At 42.8% G+C, this 23,749-nt stretch overlaps 1 protein-coding gene across 1 annotated transcript in view; it reads left to right on the forward strand.

The window, feature by feature from the left end:
• Window positions 1–4,638: 4,638 nt before the first annotated feature.
• Window positions 4,639–23,749, forward strand: part of STRADB (STE20-related kinase adaptor beta) — a 23,331-nt gene continuing 4,220 nt past the window's right edge. Inside the window, exons 1-9 of the mRNA XM_018566272.1 lie at window positions 4,639–4,657; window positions 9,095–9,157; window positions 9,613–9,693; window positions 10,401–10,503; window positions 11,234–11,355; window positions 13,828–13,936; window positions 15,730–15,853; window positions 19,047–19,218; window positions 19,822–19,926. Coding sequence (XP_018421774.1) covers window positions 9,146–9,157; window positions 9,613–9,693; window positions 10,401–10,503; window positions 11,234–11,355; window positions 13,828–13,936; window positions 15,730–15,853; window positions 19,047–19,218; window positions 19,822–19,926 — 828 coding nt within the window. The 5' untranslated portion in view covers window positions 4,639–4,657; window positions 9,095–9,145. The remainder of the gene's footprint in view (window positions 4,658–9,094; window positions 9,158–9,612; window positions 9,694–10,400; window positions 10,504–11,233; window positions 11,356–13,827; window positions 13,937–15,729; window positions 15,854–19,046; window positions 19,219–19,821; window positions 19,927–23,749) is intronic.

Consider the following 23,749-nt stretch of genomic DNA (forward strand, 5'->3'; position numbering starts at 1 on the left):
TTTTGTTCCCCCCCCCCCCCCCCCATGGGGGTGGGGGACAGAGGGCACCTCCCTGACATGAGAAGGGCACCTCCCTGAAATGACTTATTTCAGGTTGGGTTACCTGCTATCCTACCTTGAGTTAAAGACTGAGCAGATTTACATATATAAGGAACCATTACACTGAGATGTATTCCAGCCGGTAGAGTACTCTGATAGATGGACTTATAAAGCTAGAAGACCGTGCAGAAGACCAAAGGACTATATTTAATGTAATTCTTCAGGTATCCTGTGCTCCCTTTATCCCCCCATTTACCTTCATGCACGTGCACATTAAATATGATAAAATCTACTCAAAGTGACTGGCGCCCATTAATTCAACACCGCAGGAAATTATCTACACCCTGAGAAGAAATGTGCCTGGTTACCAATAGTGCTACACGACCATATAACACATATATCTGCTTTTTGCTTCTTTGAACTGACCCAATCTAACCCAGATACTGTGAGATCTAGCGTCAAATGGAGAGTTTTTGTAAGGACTCACTCCATGAATTGTAGGGCTTTTTATCCACTTTTATTCATCCAAACATCAAAGTAATATAGCATTCTGCCCACACAGGGGTTGTTCAGCATAACAACGGTGTTAGCATCCAGTGCCACAAGTCTCACTTTCCTGGCCACACCTGCACATTACGGCTCCATAGACTTCTGTTGGGCCATCTGCCTTTGTCCCCAGCATCGAGGCACAGCCCCATAGAAGTCTATTGGGCTGTAATGCACAGGCGCAGCAAGGAGAGTGAGACTTGTGACACAGAACGCAAACAAACAACAGAGGTTGTTGACAACAGACAGCCATTGGATCAAAGCAAGTAGGTATCTGTGGTGGGGCAGGGTGGGTAAGGTTTGGTCAGGGCAAAGGGGCAAAAAGAATAAGTACACTTATCCTTTAAAACTGCACTGACATGCATAAATTAGAGATAGGCAAATCAGAGTGTTGCCTCACTGATGTCCCCTCGCTGGTTGCTGGCACATTCACGAAACAGTAGATAGAAGCAGCTCTGATCATCACTGTCTCTTTGCTCTAGTCCCTCCTAATTGAAAGGAGATCTTTACAACCCTTTTTAAAGGCCCCTCTAAAATTAGATTCTACTATTGTAGGATTGTAGTTTTTATCATAAAATGTATTTTTCAGATCCTGTGTTTTACAATAAAGGTTTCTGTAGCGGGACAATTACACCTATACCTCAAAAATTGTCTCAGAAATTATTATTATTATACAGGATTTATATAGCGCCAACAGTTTTTCAATATAAGGAAGACATTACAATCACAATACAATTCAAGACAGGATGGTAAGGAGGGCCCTGCCCCTGAGGGCTTACAATCTAAAAGGGAGGGGGAAGTGATACATGAGGCGGTAGCTGTGTGAGGATGAATTGTCTGAGAAAGTGATTGTTCAGTGGTCAGGTTGAGGAGGGATAGGCTTCCCTGAAGAGATGAGTCTTAAGGGATTGACTAAAGGCAGTCAGAGTGGGAGATAGACGGACAGGTTGGGGTAGAGAGTTCCATAGGATGGGAGAGACTCTAGTGAAGTCCTGGAGGCGAGCATGGGAGGAGTTGAGGAGGGAGCTGGAAAGCAGGAGGTCTTTTGAAGAGCGGAGGGGACAGTTAGGGTGATACTTTGAGACAAGGTTTGAGATATAGCCGGGGCCAGAGTTGTGGATGGCTTTGTAAGTCATTGTTAATATTTTGAATTTTTTCCTTTGGGCCAGTGCAGGGATTGGCAGAGGGGGGATGCAGACACTGAGCGGTTGGTTAGGTGAATATGTCTAGCAGCTGCAATCATGATAGACTGAAGGGGGAGGGGCCTGTGTAGAAGTAGGCCAATGAGGAGGGAGTTGCAATAGTTGAGACGAGATATAACAAGGGAGTGGATGAGTAATTTTGCGGTTTCATTGGTGAGGAAGGGGCGTATTTTGGAGATGTTACGGAGGTGGAAGCGGCAGGATTTGGATAGTGATTGGACGTGGGGAAGAAAGGTGAGGTCCGAGTCAAGGATGACACCTCGGACCTTGGCATGGGGGGAGGGCTGGATAGTTGTGTTATCAATCTCAAGGGAAAAGTTGGGGGAAGGTGCACGGGGGTAGGAAATACCTATCATGAGGAATACTGCTAATCCAGGGTCAATGGTGGCCACTTCTTGTTGCCACAAAAACATTTTGATCAGTGTCTCAATCTTCACACCATCAATATAGATCTCTAAATCCAAGCAGGGAATCTTCCGATGTTACCGCTTTAGTTTTAACTCTGGAATGGAAGCAGTTGTAAAGCCAGCAATTTTGCCAAGCTAGCTTTGAGACGCTTGTCATGGAGGTGATTGAGTGCATATTGTTTTATGTTCAAGCAGCTGGGGAAGAGACACCTGCCTGGTCAAGAATGCAGCTGGAGATGGTAGGATGGGGTTTGGAGACCTAGAGCAAGACTGAAGCTATGCTTGACACTACTCTGCATGCCCTGTGCTGACCCTCTTTATCTCTTGAAGTCCCATAAGGTAGCTTTTTAAACCCTTTGTAAGATTTCCAACACTATCAGCAGCAGATGAAGATTCTTGTGTAGTGGGGTGAAAGGTGGAAAGAGAGAAGCAAGAAGGAGGAGTGCAGGCCTTTTGCTGACAACTGGTATTATTCATGTGCTGCTCCCACTGAACTGTGTGGTAAACAGTCCAACAGCCATGCTTCTCCTTATGCATATGGTACCAAAATAACTAGTAGATTTACTATGCTTGACACTTTGCAGGCAGAGGATGCAAATCACTATGCTGAGCTCCGCGGAGTGGACCTGAGCACACCAGTAGCCTGCTCCTGTCGAGCAGTGCCATCTAGTGGAATAGGGCTGTTCCCTCCACTCCTCTGCAAGCTGCCCCTGCCCCTGCATGCCGTCCTGCCTCGTTGATGTTATGCCTCTCCCTCACTTTCCTTTTCTGCAACCTTTGGCACCCAGGTACAGTCTGAGACCTCATTATTTCTCCCACTCTTCTCATTGCTCAAGCCAACTTAGAGGTGAGCTGCAGCTGTAAGAACATTACTGCCAGTTGCATCTTACTGCCTGTTGCCCCATCCCTCTATGCTCCTTGTGTTCTTTTCCTCAACATCAGATTAAATTCATTCCTGTACATCCTCCTGCAGCAAGTTACTGATGCTGCGCTGAAATAATACTGGTGACTCCTTCATGCCAGTTTGTGAGGCAATGGCAGGTGATCCACTCCACCAACTCTTACTCATGTTCTGCTGTATAGTATGTGCAGAAAAGAAAGGCAAAGGTGCCCTGTCTCTCAAAGGCGTGGCCCAAACACTGTTTTGGCCTGTGAATGCATAACCTGCTCACCCCCTAATGACTATATATGAAGAATGGGTCAGCGGAAGAGAAAATTAATTAAACCATGTTTGAAAGGGCAGCTGCCATGGCAGGGACAATAAATAGATGATATTTTGTTTTTCTGAGCAGGCTTTGTGGAGAGTTTGAGACGTTTTTAGAGCTACTCAATAGTAAAGATTTGAAATTAGAGTTCACCTCAGTATTTTGTCGGTAAAAGATTTGCTTCCTGGATTTTGAGGGATATATTGATGATGGGAAGATTGAGACCACAGTCCTTCAAAAGCAAACCGATAGAAAGGTTTTGTGCCAACAAATAATTTCCATACTGACCCTGGATTAGCAGCATCCCTAAGAGCCAATTTTTGATGTATAGGATCAATTGTTGCAATACAGAAATCTCCATGATAAAAAAAAAAAAATCACACGATATGAAGAAGAAATTGTATGATGAAAAAAAACTCAACCCTACAGTAGTAGAGTCTACATTTAGAGGTGCCTTAGATAGGATGCAAAGTAGAGGGACTAGAGCAGATAGAGTGGTTATTAGATCGCTTCTATCCATTGTTTTATGCAAGTGCCGGCAAGCAGCAAAGGGGACATCTGTGAGATAAAAATCTGATATGCATATCTCTGATTGATGCTTATAAGTATGGTTTTAAATGTTCTTTTTAAATTTGCTACACTAGAGGAAACACTTCTTATTTTAACAGTCAATTACAATTCATTTATTGTTTGGAATTCATTTATTGTTTGGAATATGAAATGAATGTACAGTGGAGTCGAGATATAAAAATAAAACAAAATGCGCACCATTGTTTATGGCTCTTACTACAGGTACAAACAGCAAATAACGCACACATATGTGATATCACAGTGAACAATGCCATCGGTGCTGCTATCCAAATTGAGACTTGGTTGCTGCTACCCAGATCGAGACTCGGTTGCTGCTACCCAGATCGAGACTTGGTTGCTGCTACCCAGATCGAGACTTGGTTGCTGCTACCCAGATCGAGACTTGGTTGCTGCTACCCAGATCAAACGTTGGTTGCTACCCAAATTGAGGCTTGGTATAATTCAAATGAAAACTTGGTTTAATCCAGATCGAGGCTTGGTTTTAGCCAGATCAAGGCTTGGTTTTAGCCAGATCAAGGCTTGGTTTTAGCCAGATCAAGGCTTGGCTCCTGCACTTTAGATCGAGGGGCTTGGTATTATCCAAATCGAGGCTTGGCTCCTGCACTTCAGATCGAGGCTTGACTCCTGCAATTCAGATCGAGGCTTGGCTCCTGCAGACAGTGCAGAGGTCTACACCGTGAAGCCGACTGATCGTGAAGCTGAAAAGGGTGATGAACCTGCTTGTTTTTTTTTCTCCCCCCCGTTATCTGTGCTGAACTGAGAGACTTGAAAATAGGACAGGCACTGTGTTGGCCATACTACTGTAAGTAGTGGCTGGTATATTACCCATGCCAGGTAAAATGTTTTGTTTACATATATACATTGACACTGTGACTATAGTGTGTACTGTCGTGTTGTCATTGCGCAGTGACAGTGGGGTTTGAAATGTTGGGGGCAGCATGATTTTATACCCAGTAATACTGGCATGATGAGAGAGAGAGAAGGCACAGGTCAGCTTGTGAATTCAGTAATGTCACACAACCAGGAATGTTATACTGCATTATGCCATTCATGTGTCCCACATTATGCCCTTATTGACCCCCAGCTTACTGGCTGCTCCCCTTTCTCTGGTTCCCTCCTAACTGCTCCTGAGAATAGGTGTTCCTCCAAGTTACCAATTAGTCTAGTCATTATGTCACCCTCCCCTCCAACAATGGGGGTGCCTTTCCAGGTGCTGTCACTCAGCACACCACAGCAAGCAGCACCAGCAGGAGTTCCCCCGAAATGTCCCTGCCGGCAGTGGCATATCCGGGGTATAGCACATACCCTGGTTGCCACTTGAAGGGGGCGCTGCTCCATGGGTCAGCGAAAGTTCACCAACTCACAGAGACATCAGTGACAGCAGACTGCCGCTGTCATCATTCAATCTCCCGCCACTGGTGGTTGGTTGCTAAGACCATCTGCCATCCTAGCAACCAACCACCAGCAGGTGGGGGGAGTTCAATGAGCACAGCTGGTTCAATAATGCCGCTGGTGGTTGGCTTCTAGTACTGCTCGGTGCCCTGGCATCCAACCAATGACCTGCTCTGCCTAGCCAGCATTCAGGGAGAAAGAGGAGGATGGAACTTCCATTGCTCTGCCTCCTCCAGTCTGTGCTCTGCTTCCTACACCCCTCTGCTATCCAGCTTCTGTCTGTCTGAGATTTCTCTTGACACTGATGTAAGGGGGACTCTGAATCCCTAAAGTCCCTCCTTTACATCAGAGTCCTTCATTACATCAGAGTTCCTGGAATTCTGATGTAAGGGGGAACTCTGGGTACTGAGTGCCCAGTGTCCCCCTTTACATCAGAGTCCCCAGGAGAGGAGATACTCTGTAATCTCTAGTGTAAGGGGGGACACACTAATGTAACGGGGGTGGGGGGGCGCTGATGTAAGGGTGGAGGTGCTGATGTAGAGATCTGCACCCCATACATTATGCAGTCCTGACTTCTGCACTGCATGCATTATGCACTCCTGACCCATTGCCAGAGTAGGCTCAGGTTTTATTTAATCATACCCTTTCAGCCACTGTTAATGCAAATAGGCCACACCAACAACCTTCTGCGACTTGCATAGCGCGCCACATTGATTTGTTGCCCAGGACAGGCGCCAAGGGCATTTTATCTCTATTTTAAATATCTGCTCCATTTTGAAAAAGTCTGTGACCAATTGTTTTGGGGCATGCTAAAAATCAGGGTGTGATTTTGTGGGTGTGGCTGCAAATGGGTCAGTAAGGTGTCCCCGGATTTCATTTTGAAAATATGGTAACCTTAAAGGAGAACTATGAGGTGAGTGCTTTTCACTCACCTCATAATTCTAGCCGACCTGTGACAATGAGACTGTCGCAGGTCGGCTCAGTAGATCGGGAGGTGAGCGAACACATACCGGCGTTCGCTCACCTCTCGATCCTGTCACGGCTCTCGGCCGTGACAGGGGAGGGGCTGGATTCTGACTGGCAGAACGGACGGGGGAGGGTACAGCTGGCTCTGCCTCTAGATAGGCAGAGCCAGCTGTCAGTCACGCAGCTGGGCAGATCCCGGCACAATTGTCGGGATCCGCTTCAGCGTCTCAGTATACCGCGAGCTACAGCTCGCGGTATACTGAGCCTAGGGTGACGGGAGGACACTAGTTTGTGTCCTCCCGTTACCCTAAAGAGAACTATGGGGAAAAGCCTTAACCCCATAGTTCTCCTTTTTTAATCTGGGGTGACCCAAGAGATATGTGCAGAAGCATTTTTTAAAGACACACAAAGTGTGCAGTGTTAGTATAGATGGAAACACTAGCTAAATGCCATTTAGTAAGCTAAAGCACTAAGGCTGATGTAGTGATGGAGTAGCACTTTCAAATGAGAATCTTTACTTATTTTGAATGAGGTAAAATGGTGGAATTTCTCGTTGGAAAGATGACTCATTCGTGTGCAGAGAAAATGTAAAACAGGATTTTTGCTTGCAGATGATTAGTTCAATGTGAAGTTGTACTAGACTAAGTGAATTTTCACTTAGCTTAAGCTGGCTATACACCTTTTTAAGATTTATCTTTTCACTCGATTACCCCATCCACACTAAAGAGTTGTTTTTTTGTTTTTTGTTTTTTTTTAAGAGACAATGTCACCTTTCCCATTCAGGGCAAAATGACATTGTCTTTGCAAACAGCCCCCCCAAACCTATTGATAGCTACCTTGCGCTCTATCCAACCTCCTTCGCTCTTCCCTGCATTGCAGCCAGCACTGAAATCTCCAGTGTTGGCTGGTGTCAAAAGCCATGGAGCACCTTCCTCATCACTGTCGCATGTTAGGAGGTCACATGTTCCCCCTGTGTGTGGGGGCCCTTGGTATTGTTGCCGGCTGCAGCGGAGGAAGGATCGCCAGGGAGGTGGTGGCAAGGTGAGTGTCAGTGGAGGCCCTTTGCAAAGACGCTCTACCTTTTGCCCTGATGAACAAGGTGGCAGCATTAATGAAATGCAGACTTTAAATTATTGAAAATTACTTCTGAATTAAAAATAAGTTTATCTAAACCCATAGACACACAGCCTAATGTATGCATAGTGTGTATATTCCATTACCAGTAGCAGCAGTTAGGGTCCATTTACACATAGCGTTTTCTGGCATGAAGACGCACACATTTTATCATACACGCAGATTCAGCACGTTTGCGGCTACTACACACGTTTGCATACCGCGTGGACGTTGCTCAGGTGTGAACCACATACTTTGGAATGCATTAGGTTTTTGTGTTTGCACGTTTCTGTGCTTAATCTGCTAATGTGTGAACAGAGCCTTATTCAGTAGACCCATGTCCATGACCCATGTCATGTGCCCTTTGCCCTGGTCCGCACAGAGCCGATTGCTATACAAAAAACAAAAAAGGACTCAATTTAAATAAAATTATGTTAAAACACATTAAAACAATGCTTGATTTTATGTACAATTATTATTTCAAAAACGGTTACACTCTTTTCAGCCACTCCCAGTGATACTCCTGCACATCATGCAGGAAGGCTCAATGATTGCGACTGACAGCGGAGCACGTCCAATTTGCCCTCCTGTTTATCAAGCCACAAGACCATTGGGACTGCACACTTCTGGATGTGAACTCCGCAGGGTGTACACGCAGTCACGTGACTTGACTGTGTAAACAAGTCTAAGGCCTGGTTCACACCTGAACGTTTTGTAGCGCTTTCAAAGCATGACGAACGCTCTACAAAACGCTCAAACATCTAAATCCCATTGTATTCAATGGGTCTGGTTCACACCTTGCCGTATTTCCGCCCGTCCAAACGCGATACAAAACGGCCTACGCCCAAAGAAGTACATGTACTTCTTTGGGGCGTTTTGGTCTCGTGTTTCCATTGGGATACAGCCAAGTAGCCCACGGAAACGCGCGTTTGTCGCGTGTTTTTTTTTTACTGCAAATCGCGGTAAAAATGCGCAACGCGAACCACGCAACAAACGCGCATATTCAATACGCCTAGGTGTGAACCCAGCCTTAGGAGCAATGAGAAAGTGCCCATCTATCAATCAAGCATCATATCTTCCTACTCCCAAGAAAGAAGGACATCTTCCACCACAATGTATTTAGGCAATAGACACAGCCCAATTATGTGGACTATTACTAATTTATAAGCCACAAATCCATTGGATAAACCTAAAACTTATTTTTCACCATTATTTTTCATCTATACTGACTTTTTGAAATAGCAAACAAGATAATTATAAATAAGATTAGGGTAATTACAAACTAATAAAAAGACATTCAAAAGAATAGAACAGCGCACATAGTAAGAAAACATACTTTTACAGCTTTACCCCCATTCACATGGAGTGTTCTGGGATTCCTGTGGCAGGAATCCCAAGTGTCCCGTTCAGATGTGGCTGCTGTGTCCATTCAAGTAAATGACTGGGTGACAGTGGCTGCATCTGTCATCGGCAGTCTGCATGTAATCATACTTTAACTTGCAAATATCAGGCCTTTTATTTAATTGTTAAATCAAGTTAAAAAATGGTGGCTCTGGCAAATTAGAAGCATTGATAAATAGTATGTTTACATATGGAATGACTATATTATTAATCTGTATTTCTTTAAATCTAGGAACTTGGGTGGACTCATGAAAGATCCACCACTCAATAATTTAATGTCTCGATGTCTTGTCTGGTAAGCCTAATTAAATTGATTATAGATTGTATATACCCACCAAGCCCTTTTTACATGTAGTGCAGTAGGTTGATGCTGGAGAGAGCAAGATGTGTGATTCCAAACATCTCCCCTCCGGAGGAGGCACGTTTCAGTGAACGGGAAGATTTACTTTAATATCTATTATTGTTTCTAGGACCCTTATCCCTAGTGCCTGGCCTGCTTATTGAAAGGCCCAAGGTTAGGTTGAGTCCCTGCACCCCATGTCTTGCTCTCCCAAGGTGTTGTAGACACCTCTCTGAATTTCTAACCACAGCCATAAAGAAGAAAACTGCCACATTTAAAAAGCACAGCAGAGCAGTTTACAATTATGCTTTAGATAGATGGATAAAAAAAAATATACCCACATACAAAACATTGAAAGTGCTATGTAACAATTTTCTACAACCGTTCACAAACAAATGTTGTCATTACAGGACTGTTCCTGCCTGAGACGGACACCTGTGAAATCTATAAGTCCGAGTAAAGAGTCGACTTGCAGCATTTATCCACACTGGGTAATGAAACATCTTATGTGTTCTTGTATTGTAAGTTTTTTGGTGTAAAAATAAAATAAACCTAACTGGTTACATTAAGATATTAACAGAAGCAAGTAGCACGGTTAAAGGAGAACTATGAGGTGAGTGATTTTTCACTCACCTCATAGTTCTAGCCGACCTGTGACAATGAGACTCACAGGTCGGCTCAGTAGATCAGGAAGTGAGCGAACACATACCGGTGTTCGCTCAACTCTCGATCTTGTCGCAGCTCTCTGCCGTGACAGGGGAGGGGCTGGATTCCCCCCTCCCCGCTCCGATCCTCCAGCGCTGACTGGCAGAACGGACGGGGGAGGGGGCGGGTACAGCTGGCTCTGCCTCTAGATAGGCAGAGCCACCTGTCAGTCACGCAGCTGGGCGGATCCCGGCACAATTGTCGGGATCTGCGCCAGCTGCGGCGTCTCAGTATACCGCAGGCAGCAGCTCGCGGTATACTGTGGCGTCTCAGTATACCACGAGCTGTAGCACGCGGTATACTGAGCTTAGGGTGACAGGAGGACGCTAGTTTGTGTCCTCCCGTTACCCTAAGGAGAACTATGGGGAAAAGCCTTAACCCCACCCATAGTTCTCCTTTTAAGTAAATGATAATCCTAGCACTAAATGTGTATGGTACATATAAAAAAGCTAGTAGTTGTTTGGTGTCTCTGAAACTCTCCTCTTTCTTCCAGGGAGACGAGCTGCCTCAGTGCTGGATTCCTCCTGTTCCGGAAGGGCATGATGTACCAGTGTGCTCCTTTGAAGCCTCCAGCTATGAGCTCCAAGAGGAACTCGGTACTCTTGTTTACAATTCTAATGTGATATAACTTGCTGTAATGTTGGAACAGAGCAGGGCTTCTAGGTACAGGAAAGCATGTGAGCCTTTCCATGCTACAGTCTCGAGCCCAACTTGCCATTTCCCAAAACCTGAACATAGTGACTTGGGTGGGGCAGTAATGTCATCCACCTGGGTAAGCTGCAACACCATGCAACAAGGGAGCTTACAAAGGGTGAACTCCTGAAGCTGGGAGGTGGCATGAGAGTGTGGGTCCATGCTGGGGAGGTGAGCCATTAGGATACTTTGTCCTGAAAGAGCAAAGTGACAGTGTCTCTTTAGGTCTCAATTTTAGTTAAAACTAAGACGTTTTATTTTTTCAGTTCACTTTTTTCTTGAAATGACAGTTGTTTATTGACAGTTGTGTGGTACTCTTAAAAGAACTGCATCTTTTATTTACTGGTTGATTGGTTTCACCAATTTACACCTGAGACAACCCTTTCTTAATCATATGGGGTATGATTAACATAATCTAGAATAAAGTAACTTGCACATCCACTTTACCTGCACCTAATAGCTGATAGGTGTAAGCAGTGCTTTACTTGCATTTGCTAGTTGTCTTCTGGAAGGTTTTGCTTGCTAAAATTTGAATTGTGAGGACATGATCTACTAAGAAACTTTGATATTTGTATTTAGTGTGTTGTCTGTTTTCTGACTGTCGTTTAGAACATATTTGTTTGGATCTTACAGGGAAAGGTTTTAACAATTTAACTACAATCTACCTCGCTCAACATATTCCTACGGGAGCATCAGTCACAGTGCAGCTTACAGATTTAGATGACTGTTCCGATGAACACATCAAATACTTACAGGTAAGCAGGGTGAAGCCATTACAGAAAACTAGCCACAAATGGGTTTGTGCAAGGATCTTACAGGGTTATTCACAAAGGGGTGAAGAGTTTGGAGAAGGCAGGAGATGTGAAAAATCTAGGCCAAAATAGCTGATTTGGAAAAATTCTCCAATTCAGCTCACTTTCCAGTTCAGCGATGTTGTTCTAGATTGTTCACTTCTGCCTTCTCCACACTCTTCACCTCTTTGTGAATAACCCTCTTAATATTCACTTCCAAGTTTATATACTTATAGGCTGTCTACAAAAGATTTGATTTTGCCTCCTTTTTTAGCTTAGCTTACTTAGGGTGACTCTGGGCCCTGAGAGTCAGAATGGAGAGACCACTTCACATTTAAGGGCCTGTATCAACAGGCTTTTGTTCGAATCTGAACTGCTTATCTCCCCACACAAAGCAATAAGAATTTAAAAACAGCTTGAAGTTAATGCAGCTTAGTGGAGGTCAGAAAGAGTTTAACTGCAGGTCAAATGTATCTGCTAATGAACTGTGAATGATCTCAGAAACATCTAAAACTCTAGCGGAAGTCCAAAACCCATTGAGTAGGGCCCCAATTTTTATTTGGAGCTGGAAGACTCTATGTGTTAGACCTTTGGTTCTCAACTGGTGGGTCGTGACCCAAAAGTGGGTCGTGACCCTGTGTTCAGTGGGTCGTCGCATGCCTTCCACTTTTCTAGGTGAGAGGCTTCTTGGCCTCCCCCTAGCGCAGCAATGTCAGTTCTCGTGCCAAGCAGCCATTCAGAATATGCTGTTTTGCACTGAGGCACAAGAGTATCTGCTTAAGGTGATGTGGGCTGGAGCTATGGCCGCTTGGGAGCTCGATCCAATATGTGCATTGCTTACAGCTCCCTCGCATGTCCTGCAGAGGTGCCTGGGCCGGAGTGATGTCACATTGTGTCTGTCAGTGTTTTTGAGTGCTCGTCACACTAGTACAGTGCGTTAATCGAACAGTCCTGTGCGATTAATGCACTGTACCATGCAATCTCACCTACTACGTGTTCTGGTGCGTTGCGTTGACATTCATTTGAATGGTTCCCCAAACGCACCTCCCACCCACAGTTCAATCGCCCCCACCGAAATGTGTGGCACCGCAATGCTGTGCGTTCCATAAAATAGTTGTCATCCCAATTTGGCTGTGAAAGGGGAAATGCACTTTAAGTAAAGCTAAATAGTTTGGGTAAATAAAACTTTTATTTGATAACATACTGTACGCAATATTTTTTGGATGTAAAGTATAGCAAGAAGCAGGTACTACTGTCTAATATGCACTGGACATTGCAGTGGTTACTCTGCAGTTTCCAAGTCATTCAGAAGATTCAATTCATGGAGTGGATTTTGCAGTGTCCAGTCGCAGTGTTCATAGCATAATGTTGCAATGAATATTCCATTATGGGGGGGCCTGATTCTGTGACTTTTACAGGTGATGTGACAAGGCACTCCAGCACTTTGTTTTGCCATTCATTAAAATAATTGGGGCTTCACTTGCTTTGTCCATATTGCTGCTGTACAATTGGGCCCCTAAATGTGCAGTTTCTCGCAGAACCCCAATTGTTGTGACTGAGTCTCTTTTAAGGATTGCTTGTACAAAGGAAATAGCTTATCCTGTGACAATCAAATGTCTAAGTTAAGTTTGAATTCCATTAAAAACGATATATTTCTTTGTGGAGGAAAGGTGATTAGGGCACCTTGTGTGTGATGATCTTGTTACCAATATAAGATCCCCCTATCTATGTCCTCTCATTTTAGAAGCAATAAATAAGAAAGCCGCACTCACAGCCTGTAAGCTGCTATCCATATGTGGTCTTCACCCTGGTGTAAGGCAGACAACCTGAGCTTCTTCCTCTAGGCGGAACATTAAAAATAGATAGTGGCTTACAGAGGTGGAGATGAGCCATGTGGGAGTCAGCACCCAGCATTGGGGGTATATATCTGCAGCAGAGCAACTGTCTTTTTGGAGGATTGTTGTTTATGTTTATTTCTGCTCTTCCTGCTGTGTTGGAAGGGCTCCAGTTAAAGGCCAAAGATGGACACAAAGTAGTTGATTTACTAAAGGCAAATAGGCTGTACACTTTGCAAGGGAATTTGCACTTTGCAGGGGAAGTTTCCCTCAGCTTAGTGAATGTGGAGAAATTTAACTTTGTAAAGTATACCCAAATTCCCTTGCAAAGTAAACTGCTAATTTGCCTTTGGTAAATCAACCCCAAAATGTAACGTGTAGTTGCTGCATACCCTTAAAGTCCTAAGACAAGAACAGAAGAGACAACAGATCTTCATTTTACAAAATTAATGGGAACAATTATTACACACAGCAGGTCACTTATCATCCTCCATGTCAAGCTAACTGAATAGTTATGGTGGAGTGTTCCATACATTTCTTAAATCATATAACGACATGGTCTACTTTTGTTTTGGATACTGTAACTTTTATATTTCTTCAGAATGAAGTGGTTATGTCTTCATTTTTCCGGCATCCTAACATTTTGCTATCATGGAAAATGTTTACTGTGGGGACCTGGCTTTGGGTTATTAATCCCTTCATGGCATATGGTAAGTGATGGATACATTTTTTTTATTGCATTGCAGTATGATTCTCACTCTATATAACTTATATGAGTACTGTGTAACGATTTTAACATACAGTCTAAAATGATTTACCTGTTCTAGCTCGGTTAGAACCTGTTCACACCTATGCATCATAATATGCACATTGGAACACATCAAAAGGCATGTTACTAGTCATTCCACTGTTTTCAGTGGGTCTGGTTCACATGCATATGCTGCAGCGCATCATGGGAAATAATTTTGGTTCCATTTTTTTATCCATTAATGTGCATTGAGGGGCTCATAGAAGTCAATGGGTGCGCATTAAAATGCAGAATACATTCATTTTGATGTGCTGCAAAAGCATAGTTACTAATGCCCACCCCTGGGTATGGTAATACACACTCCAGCTGCATGGTTACCTGTAGGGCTTCAGTTCCAAGGTGCATGTGCAAGCTACGGCCTTTACTTTTGCATGAACCTAACAAATTGCAATATGTGCTTTATGATGTAAGCTACCAACCCATGACTAGTTGTCCAATAATATGTGCTTTACATTTTTTAACTTGGAAAAAAACAATACAGATCTATATAGAAATACCCTGAAAGGTGTAGGTTGGCAACGTTTTTGATTGACTTACACAATGCTTGAGGAAGGAATGGATATTTTTCTGTTTGCACCTCTGCTATCGAGTGTCATTATTCATTCGGCATTTTACATACTGTAACATAAATTAAGAGGTTCAAGAGATGACAGATCCACTCTTAAAGAACTTCAGACTAAGCAAACAATTCTTCAGTATTGATAAGCACCCTTGCCCGAGGTCCTGAATTTGAATCTGATGAACAGCAGCAGACTGTGGGTATATAGTAGGTTCGTTCTCCAAGTGGTTTGAATGCCAGTTTACAGTGACCATTCACTTAAGCTAGACATCCAGAAATATTATTTGTCCTTGCCAATCCTAATGTTTAGGATCACCAGATCTTAGTGGGAGACATACTGTACCAATTTGCACTTCTACTGCATCTTTATCTTCAAGATACATGAAGCTCAATAAGGAAACCCTTGGTCCAAGCCTGTATAGTTGGATGAGGAATCCAGGCACAGACTGATTTCTGAGAAGCATTTGATTTTCTACATGATTTGTGATTTGTTATGTGGTAAATTGTGGGGCATGATGGTTCTTGGGAGGGTCCTTCTTTATAGCTAGGCTGGGTTGGACATAAGTCAGCTATAATTATCTGACCAATTGGCCTCCACGAGAAAGTATTAAAGGAGAACTATGGGGTCAGTGTTTTTCCCCATAGTTCTCCTTAGGGTAACGGGAGGACACAAACTAGCGTCCTCCCGTTACCCTAAGCTCAGTATACCGCGAGCTACAGCTCGCGGTATACTGAGACGCCGGAGCGGATCACGACTTAGCTGATGGGATCCGCCCAGCTGCGTGAGTGACAGCTGGCTCTGCCTATCTAGAGGCAGAGCCAGCTGTACCCGTCCCCTCCCCCGTCCGTTCCGCCAGTCAGCGCTGGCAGATCGGAGCGCGGAGAGGGGAATCCAGCCCCTCCCCTGTCACGGCAGAGAGCTGTGACAGGATCGTGAGGTGAGCGAACCTAGTATGTGTTCGCTCACCTCCCGATCTACTGAGCCGACTTGTGACAGTCTCATTGTCACAGGTCGGCTAGAACTATGAGGTGAGTGGAAATCACTCATCTCATAGTTCTCCTTTAAGGCTCGAGGATGAATTAAGCCACTGTTCTCTACCAAAAGTGGACTGACTGTTTAACTCTTTCCTGTATAGGGTCTGCTAGCAGCCTCATGAAGACTTATTATCCTGAAGGAATGAGTGAAGCTTTAATAGGAAACATTTTGTATGGAACATTAAAAGGATTGCATTATCTGCACCAAAATGGATATATTCACAGGTATTTGTATATACATAGTTACATAGTATTTGAGGTTGAATAAAGACATTAATCCATCAAGTCCAACCTATATATAAACACGTTTGTTTCCGGGACCTTTGTGAATGTTCAGTGGACAATTATCTCAGATATTATATTAAATTTAGCAGCGTTAAACCTAATCTTCTAATAATCATCCCATATATGTGACTAAAATAACTTCTATTGCTGAGCGGTATCCTACTATAAAGGAATGGTTATTGAATTGGCAATAACTACATATGCCAATGTTTGTATTTGTTGTTTGATGCCAAACGCTGTTGAAGGTCTGTCAGCGGACATTCTTTTATTTCAACACACAAAAATGTGAAACTGTTGGATTGGAAATGTGGATCATCATGTACCCGACTATCCTGCCTAATTAGTGTTGGGTCTGGAACAAGCATGCCACCAGTGAAGCCTGAAAAGTGTGAGCTCTCACCCTGCATGCTTATTCCAGATCACTGCCGGGATCAGAATGACAGCCCTGGAGCACCTTCACAAGAAAAGTCAGCAACAGAAGCTCTGCAATCCTCCTTCTCTTCCAAAGGATGGGTGTTGCAGAGCACACCATACTGGTTCAGTTCTGCAGTTTAGGTATTGTGGTGCCCTAGATTCGGACTGTTTAGGGATATTTCCCTACCTAAATTCCTTCCCAACAGGGCTCCCCCAATGGCTGGCTAGAGCACTAGACTACAAGCAGTGCAATGCAGAATGCAAAGGTGTGTTAATTCGTCTGTAGGACAACATACAATATCTTTCCATTAGACCATGGATTAAGCATGGCTGCATACTCCTCCTCTTCAATCTGCTAGAATGTGCTCACTGAAATGTTACATATAAGGGCTCATTTTCCCAAAGACTGCATACAATGCCTCCTGCTTCCACAAGACTGTGGGCTGTCTAAGTTGCATAAAAGGTCTCCCCCCCCCCCATTAGACTGTGGGCAGTGGTCATTGGACACTATGCCCCATTCTCCTCCTACATTATGGCCTGTATAAGCTGAATACCAAACCTCCTTCACCCACAAGACTGTAGACTGTGTATTCTGCATATTACATGAAAAAATATTCCTTTGTGGTTTGCCAGTGGAAGTACATATCTCACACTGGAAATCACTTTTGTGATCTAGGCACCCCTTGCCACATAATAGAGCCAAGTCTGTAACCCCTCATTAAAGTGTTATTAACCCCTTCATGACTGAGCTTGTTTTTGGTTTCTGTTCGTAAATGACTGACACACTTTTGACATTTTTGCTGTGATTCTTCCACGTCAGTAATATATACTTTTTTACAAAGTGCACCCACACATATTATATATATTTTTTTAGAGGACCGATAGGGCTATATATTTATATCACATATGTGTGTCTAACGCCTCACTTAGGACAAATAAAATATAAAAAAAAGAGGAAAAAACGTAAAAAAAACACTTTTTTCCCAGTTTTGATTTGTAGTATTTTTTTTAACAAAACCAGCACAGCTGAAAAAAAATGCAATACATACATTCATTTATTTGTCTCTTAATTTTTTTACACTTTTATTTTTTATTTTTTTTTACACTTTTTTCACTTTTTTTTAAACTTACAAATGTTATTTTATTTATTTAATTATATCAAGCAGTCATTGTGAATTAATCTCACTGTTACTGCTTGATAAATTAATACATTTTTGGTTATTATCAGGCTGCTACAAACTTCAGGACAGCCGATAATAAGTTAGTGACACTGATCCTGCAGCAGTTCAGGATTCAGCTGTCACTGAATGTTTCAGAAAACTGAAACATTCTACTTTCAAGAATAGATACATTATGTGTCTATTACATAACATTTTGTATCTATTCTTGAAAGTCAAAAGATTAAAAAAAAAAAAAGCCAGTATAGCTTGAGAGAGATATCTCTCTCGATCTATACGAGCTGTCAGAATGCCGGCAAAAGCTGGCATGTGTGTCCGCTCTGCTGTGACTCTCAGACACCCGATATTAAGGTATCGGGTGTCTGAAAAAGGTTAACCCTTTCAGTAATGGATCTCTAGATAGTTAGACATCCATTACTGAATGGTAACCGCTGATTCTCAGCGGTTAGCAGCCTTCTAGTGCAGCAAATAACTCGTCATGTACAGTGTACGTGACGAGTCATTTGGTCCCTTTGTGGCTGGACGTACAGTGTACGTCTCCCGTCACGAAGGGGTTAAAGTCAAAAGGTTTTTAAGCTATCTCACATGCTGAAATCACTTACGATGGATGCTGCTCCTTTTTAATATTTGAGTTTTCTGCAGAATCAGCTGGTCCCCTGAGCACTAGCTCTGATATCCTGTTGTTGGGTGGCTCTTTTCCTTGCAGGGTCCAATGGAGCCATCCTAGTGTGTGTTAGTCTCCACAAACACACAGCCACAGCAAAGCAAACTACTCCCATCTTCCCTGCTCCCCTCTCCTCCCTTCTCCAAGCTAGTAGATAGACAGCTGCTGGACACTGCCTTGTCCCTTGTGATCTTGTATTGGACAGGCAGTTCAGGGAAACTCAGAGAGTTGGAGCCAGCTCCTTGAAAACATGATGAGGGGAATTTATCAAAACTGGAGGAGACAGAATCTGGAGCAGTTGTCCATGGCAACAATCAGGTTCTATATTTCATTTTCACATATTAACTGAACAAACTGAAGAGAGCAGCTGATTTTGTCTGCTCCAATTTTGATAAATTCCCCTCGATAACTATAAGTACTTGGGCAAAAATGTAAAGAAATACTTTGGTGGGCAATGTTTATTTGTTTGATGATTTGATATGCAAGGAGCAGCTGCACATTTGATGATGTCATTACTCTACTCTGTTCATTCAGCACAAGCCTCCTGTCTTTCACTGACCTGCATGCTATGCATCACGTCTGTTTACAATGCTAGCCCTCCCTATACCAGTCATCTGGGGCCTGCTGTCCAGGGGATAACTAAATGCTTATATTAAGAAGTTCAGGTACTTATACTAATAAAGAAAAAAATATATCATTTTTTAAACAAATACATTTAATGGTGGACATTGTATCTGCTTGGAGTTTATCTTTAAAACAAGTGTTTCCAAATTGGATTAGTGGATTAGAGCTAGCTGAACAAAATTGCCTTTGCTTTAGTTTATTAGGACTGTTTAAAATGTGTCAACAATAAATTGTGTTTTATTTGTGTTTGTAGGAGTGTGAAAGGCAGTCATATCCTGATCTCAGATGATGGTCTTGTTTCTCTTTCTGGACTTGGTCACCTCTACAGTATGGTCCGGAGTGGTGAAAAAACTAAGGTGGCATATGATTTTCCTAGTTTTAGCACTGCAATGCTTCCTTGGTTAAGTCCTGAGCTACTAAGACAGGTCAGTTTTTCCTGGCACTAGTCATATTCAATTAACCTACCATGTGCCATATGTAATAGAATAAGCCTTCATTATCAGACCCCTGATATTTCCCTTTTTGAAATAGAAAAAGAGATTGAGGACACAGTCTTCAATCTCGTTTTCTGCAGCCCCTGTTATGAATGAACAGGAATCCTCTATACGGAGTGTTCCTGTCGATTCATAAACTGTGGATATAGTATGAGTTACTATGTCCACAATCATGAATGAACAGGAAGTGATGTAGAGCACTTCATGTTCATTTATAATTTGGGACACAGTAAACATGCAATGTCCTCAACTATTTACAAACACTCAGCGATCAGCTGATCGTTGAGTGCTTGTAACCACTCTCCATCCTGTATACAAAACTGTATCCAAAACTACAAAAACATATTTGACAAGACATACACATTAAGCTGTTTAAAACCTAGAACTTAAATTGCAAGTTTAAATTATATTTCCTTGCAAGGGATTTTTACACATCACACATTATGACTATTTTACATTTGTTGTATAGCAAAATCATGTAATAGTTTACTTCACAGACCAGTTTGCTGAATAACATCTTATTTTATTAAATAGGACCTTTATGGGTACAATGTGAAGTCAGACATCTACAGTGTTGGAATCACTGCCTGTGAATTAGCTACTGGGCGTGTTCCATTCATGGACATGCACCGAACTCAGGTAACTGTTATAAGTTTATCTTCCTAAACTAGCCTTTCTCCACCAGGGTGCCTCGAAATGATCACACAGTTATGCCTTTCCGTGGTGCAAGCAGGCCGCCAACCTCTTTTTGTTTTTGCGTGGGGTCCCTCCTTAAAATCCATATTAGACCTTTATGTAGTATAAGGGTCTGGTATGGATTTTGGAGGGGGCACAGGTCATCTTTTACATTTACGTTTTGTACAGGGGTGCCCTGAGATTTTGCATACTTTTAAAGGGTGCTATGACTGAAAAAAGTTGAGAAACACTGGCCTAAACCACATTCATGTCATTTCATCATCAAGCTGGTAACAGACTATAAAATAAAGTGGAACTCATGAAGTATGCTACAATTTGCCCTACCTTTTATCTTATGTTGATGTGGCTGTTATAGATATTATACAATATTTTGGGGTGTTTTTTATCTCCAGAAGAGCTGCCGTTGACGCACATTTACATATACAGTATGCTTACCCTACTTTTTATTCTTCCTTTTTTTTTTTTTTACAACAATAAAATAATCTCCAGCAGCACATAAACCTTTTTTGGTTGCACATGATTAATAGCATGGCATTATCATCCTGTTTCTTTTTAAAACTTTAGTAAAGCTGACATTTTGATCTGTTATTTCTTTACATTTTAACCTGTTAAAAGTCGAAACTAGATTGCAAACAGCTGCATTAAAATACTCACCTTGTTTAAAGTAAATCTTTCCCTACCATAAAGTTACTGAACAGGTTGGAGCAGTACAAGGAAGGCACTTACCTATGCCTGCACATAACTTTGAAGTACAACTATGGCTTCTTATTAAAAATATGTACTGCAGCACTTAATTATATGTGCATCTACACTTACAGCTTTCTCCTGGTCCCCCAAGTGCCACAAATATTAAAGAGGGCATTTACCGTGTTCTTTAAAATGAAAACAAGTCACCTTTAGAAATGTTTTAGTAATGACAATCTACAAACAGATACTTCTAGATAACTAGATGAAAGTAGTCACTCGCACTCCATGATATTAAAGTCAATGCTGTTTATTGACGGAGATAACACACATCTCCTTAGCGACGTTTCGAGACCATGCGGTCCCGTCCTCAGGCAAACAGAGAGTTTGCCTGAGGACGGGACCACATGGTCTCGAAACATCGCTAAGGAGATGTGTTTTATCTCAGTCAATAAACAGCATTGACTTTAATATCATGGAGTGCGAGTGACTACTTTCATCTATCTACATTTCACGGAGGCATCCGTTGTCACTACTGCACCCACCCAGTTGGATTTGGGTTTTTGTCCGGTCAGGAGTGCGATGGGACAGGAGGATTAAACTTCTAGATAACTGCCGGCCTTTTATGCTTTGCATACCTTATTTTTATTTTCTTCCCCATTCTTCTCAGAGTGGCCATTTCTTACTAAGGGCAGATTTATCTACCTCCTCCTTACTTCCTGGATGTAACGCCCCTAACTGCTCTGTCAGGATCTCAACGGCAGAGGCTTGTAACATCAACTGTGGGGCTAGTATGGGAGTAGGTTAATCCTGTTAATGGTCACGTCAGACTGAACTCCAGGCGTCGCTCTCAATCTTAAACGGAGAGTTTGGAGTTGCTAGCATCACCCACCATTATTTCAGTACAAGGAATTAACTAATTAGTTCACTAAGATCATGGGGCAGAGAACATTAAGTAATGGCCAGGATTAAGTTATATGTATCTTCAGTAACAATGATATGGCAATGTGTCCAGGGCAATGATGATAATTCATGCAGTAATCAGCAGTGGTCATATGGCTATGGCAGTAGTAATGGCAGTAAAACATGCAGTTAATTGGCAGCAGTGATAGTTCTAATCCAAGGAGTAAATCAGCAGTATACTATGGTAATCCTGGCATCAGTAATGGTAATAACCCAAGCAGTTAATCAGCAGTATCCTATGGCAATATGGCAACAGTAATAGTACTAATCCAAGTAGTTAATTAGCAGTGTCTTATGGTGATAAGCAGCAATAAGGATAAGAAGCCAATTAAACAGTACAGTCTCTAGGGGTCAGGCAGTGCTGACAATGGTACTTGCGGTATTATGCACAGGACGGTTCCTCGAGAGGGAAAAGGGTTAGTTGTCTCCTGTAGTCCTGAGATTCCTCCGTTCTGTGCAGGCAGAGTGGTATCCGTTTGGTTCTCGTGTGGGGGAGTTTAGCAGGGCGTCGACTCCATTAGTGGAACGCCGCTGCTAAGCTCCTTCCTGGTATATATGGGGTCAGAGCTTCATGGGGCGGAGCCAAGCTCCTTGATCACGGCCGCGCAAGCCGCGACGTAGTCAGGGCGTCATAGGCGCTGCGCTCCCTGGTGGAACGCAAGACGCCGCTATCCTTACACTGGAACTCTGGCACATGTGACTAGGACATGTGACCATGCACATCATCTCAGGGAGAAAAATGCCTTTCCATGAAATCTCCCAAGATTATGCAGTTTACAGATAAGATTTCCCAGCAATGCACTGCTGATGTAATCTTCCCATGATGCATCACTTAGGCACAGGCTACATCACTAATGCCTTCGAGTATCAGGAAGTGAAAAAAACTGTCATTTTAATTAAAATAAAAATATGTAATCAATGTACAACGATTTTATATCATCATGCAGAGCTAAATGTTGGTGTGATTTTTAGTGAAAGGGCAAATTCAGAGCAGATATGTCACTCATGTAGGTTGTGTCTGCTTGCACTAAAGTTGGATGAAAAAAATGATTCAGGGGGCGTGACTATCAGCATTGTCATTGCTGGTTTACAGTCTTATAGCTTGTCAATCAGCAGTTGGCCACACCTAGCCCTGTCTACTCTGTTCTGGATTGAGAGCACTGCCTCTGAAACGCTCCCACTATGAGTTGCAGTGTCTGGGAGGGAGAACATATTAGGCACAAATGAAGGAGGATTTGGCTTAGTCAGGGAAGGTAAAGGAAGTTTTTTTTTTGTTTGCTTCTTGAGGCATGTGCATTACATAGTAGCTGGATTTGGGACTTCTTTAGTCATACATGAGCCTTTAATTGTACTTTACTTTAAAAAGACCCCTCCAGCATCCTCCTCTTGGCCAGTAAGGATGCCCATAATAGTGAAGGGGCTGAAATATAAGAATGGAGCGGCCTTGCTCTCAGCACCACTAATTGTCAAAACTGACATGTTGCCATGACTAGAACTGAGAGCATCTGGAGCATAGGAGGGATTTTGTAACAGTGTGAGCCTGCATTCTGTTGTCACAGCCTGTTCAGTATCTTGATAGTGCTGACAGATTATTTTTTTTATGTGTATATATTCAACTAATCCGTGTTTTGTATTTCATTTTGTCTTTTTAAGTAAATGCACTTCTCTTTCCTAGGCCACCAGCCCACAAAATGTTTGCAATATACAATGCCTGGCCATAAAAAAAGTCACACACTCTAATATTTCGTTGGACCACCTTTTAGCTTTGATTATGGCATTGTTTCCATCAGCTCTTGCAATGTCACAACATTTTATTTCCATCCAGAGTTGTATTCATTTCTCACCAAGATCTTGTAGTGATGATGGGAGAATCGGACCACTGTGTAAAGTCTTTTCCAGCTCATCCCAAAGATTCTCAATGGGGTTATGGTCTGGACTCCGTGGTGGCCTTTCCATGTGTGAAAATGTCTCGTGCCCCCTGAACCACTCTTTCACAATCTGAACCTGATGAATCCTGGCATTGTCACCCTTGAATATGCCCGTGCCATCATGAAAGAAATCTATTGATGGAAAAACCTTGTCAGTCAGTATATTCAGGTAGGCAGCTGTCCTTATGCTG

The sequence above is a fragment of the Nanorana parkeri genome, unplaced genomic scaffold (genome assembly GCF_000935625.1).
Source record: "Nanorana parkeri isolate BGI_ZX_2015 unplaced genomic scaffold, ASM93562v1 scaffold930, whole genome shotgun sequence".
NCBI lineage: Eukaryota > Metazoa > Chordata > Amphibia > Anura > Dicroglossidae > Nanorana > Nanorana parkeri.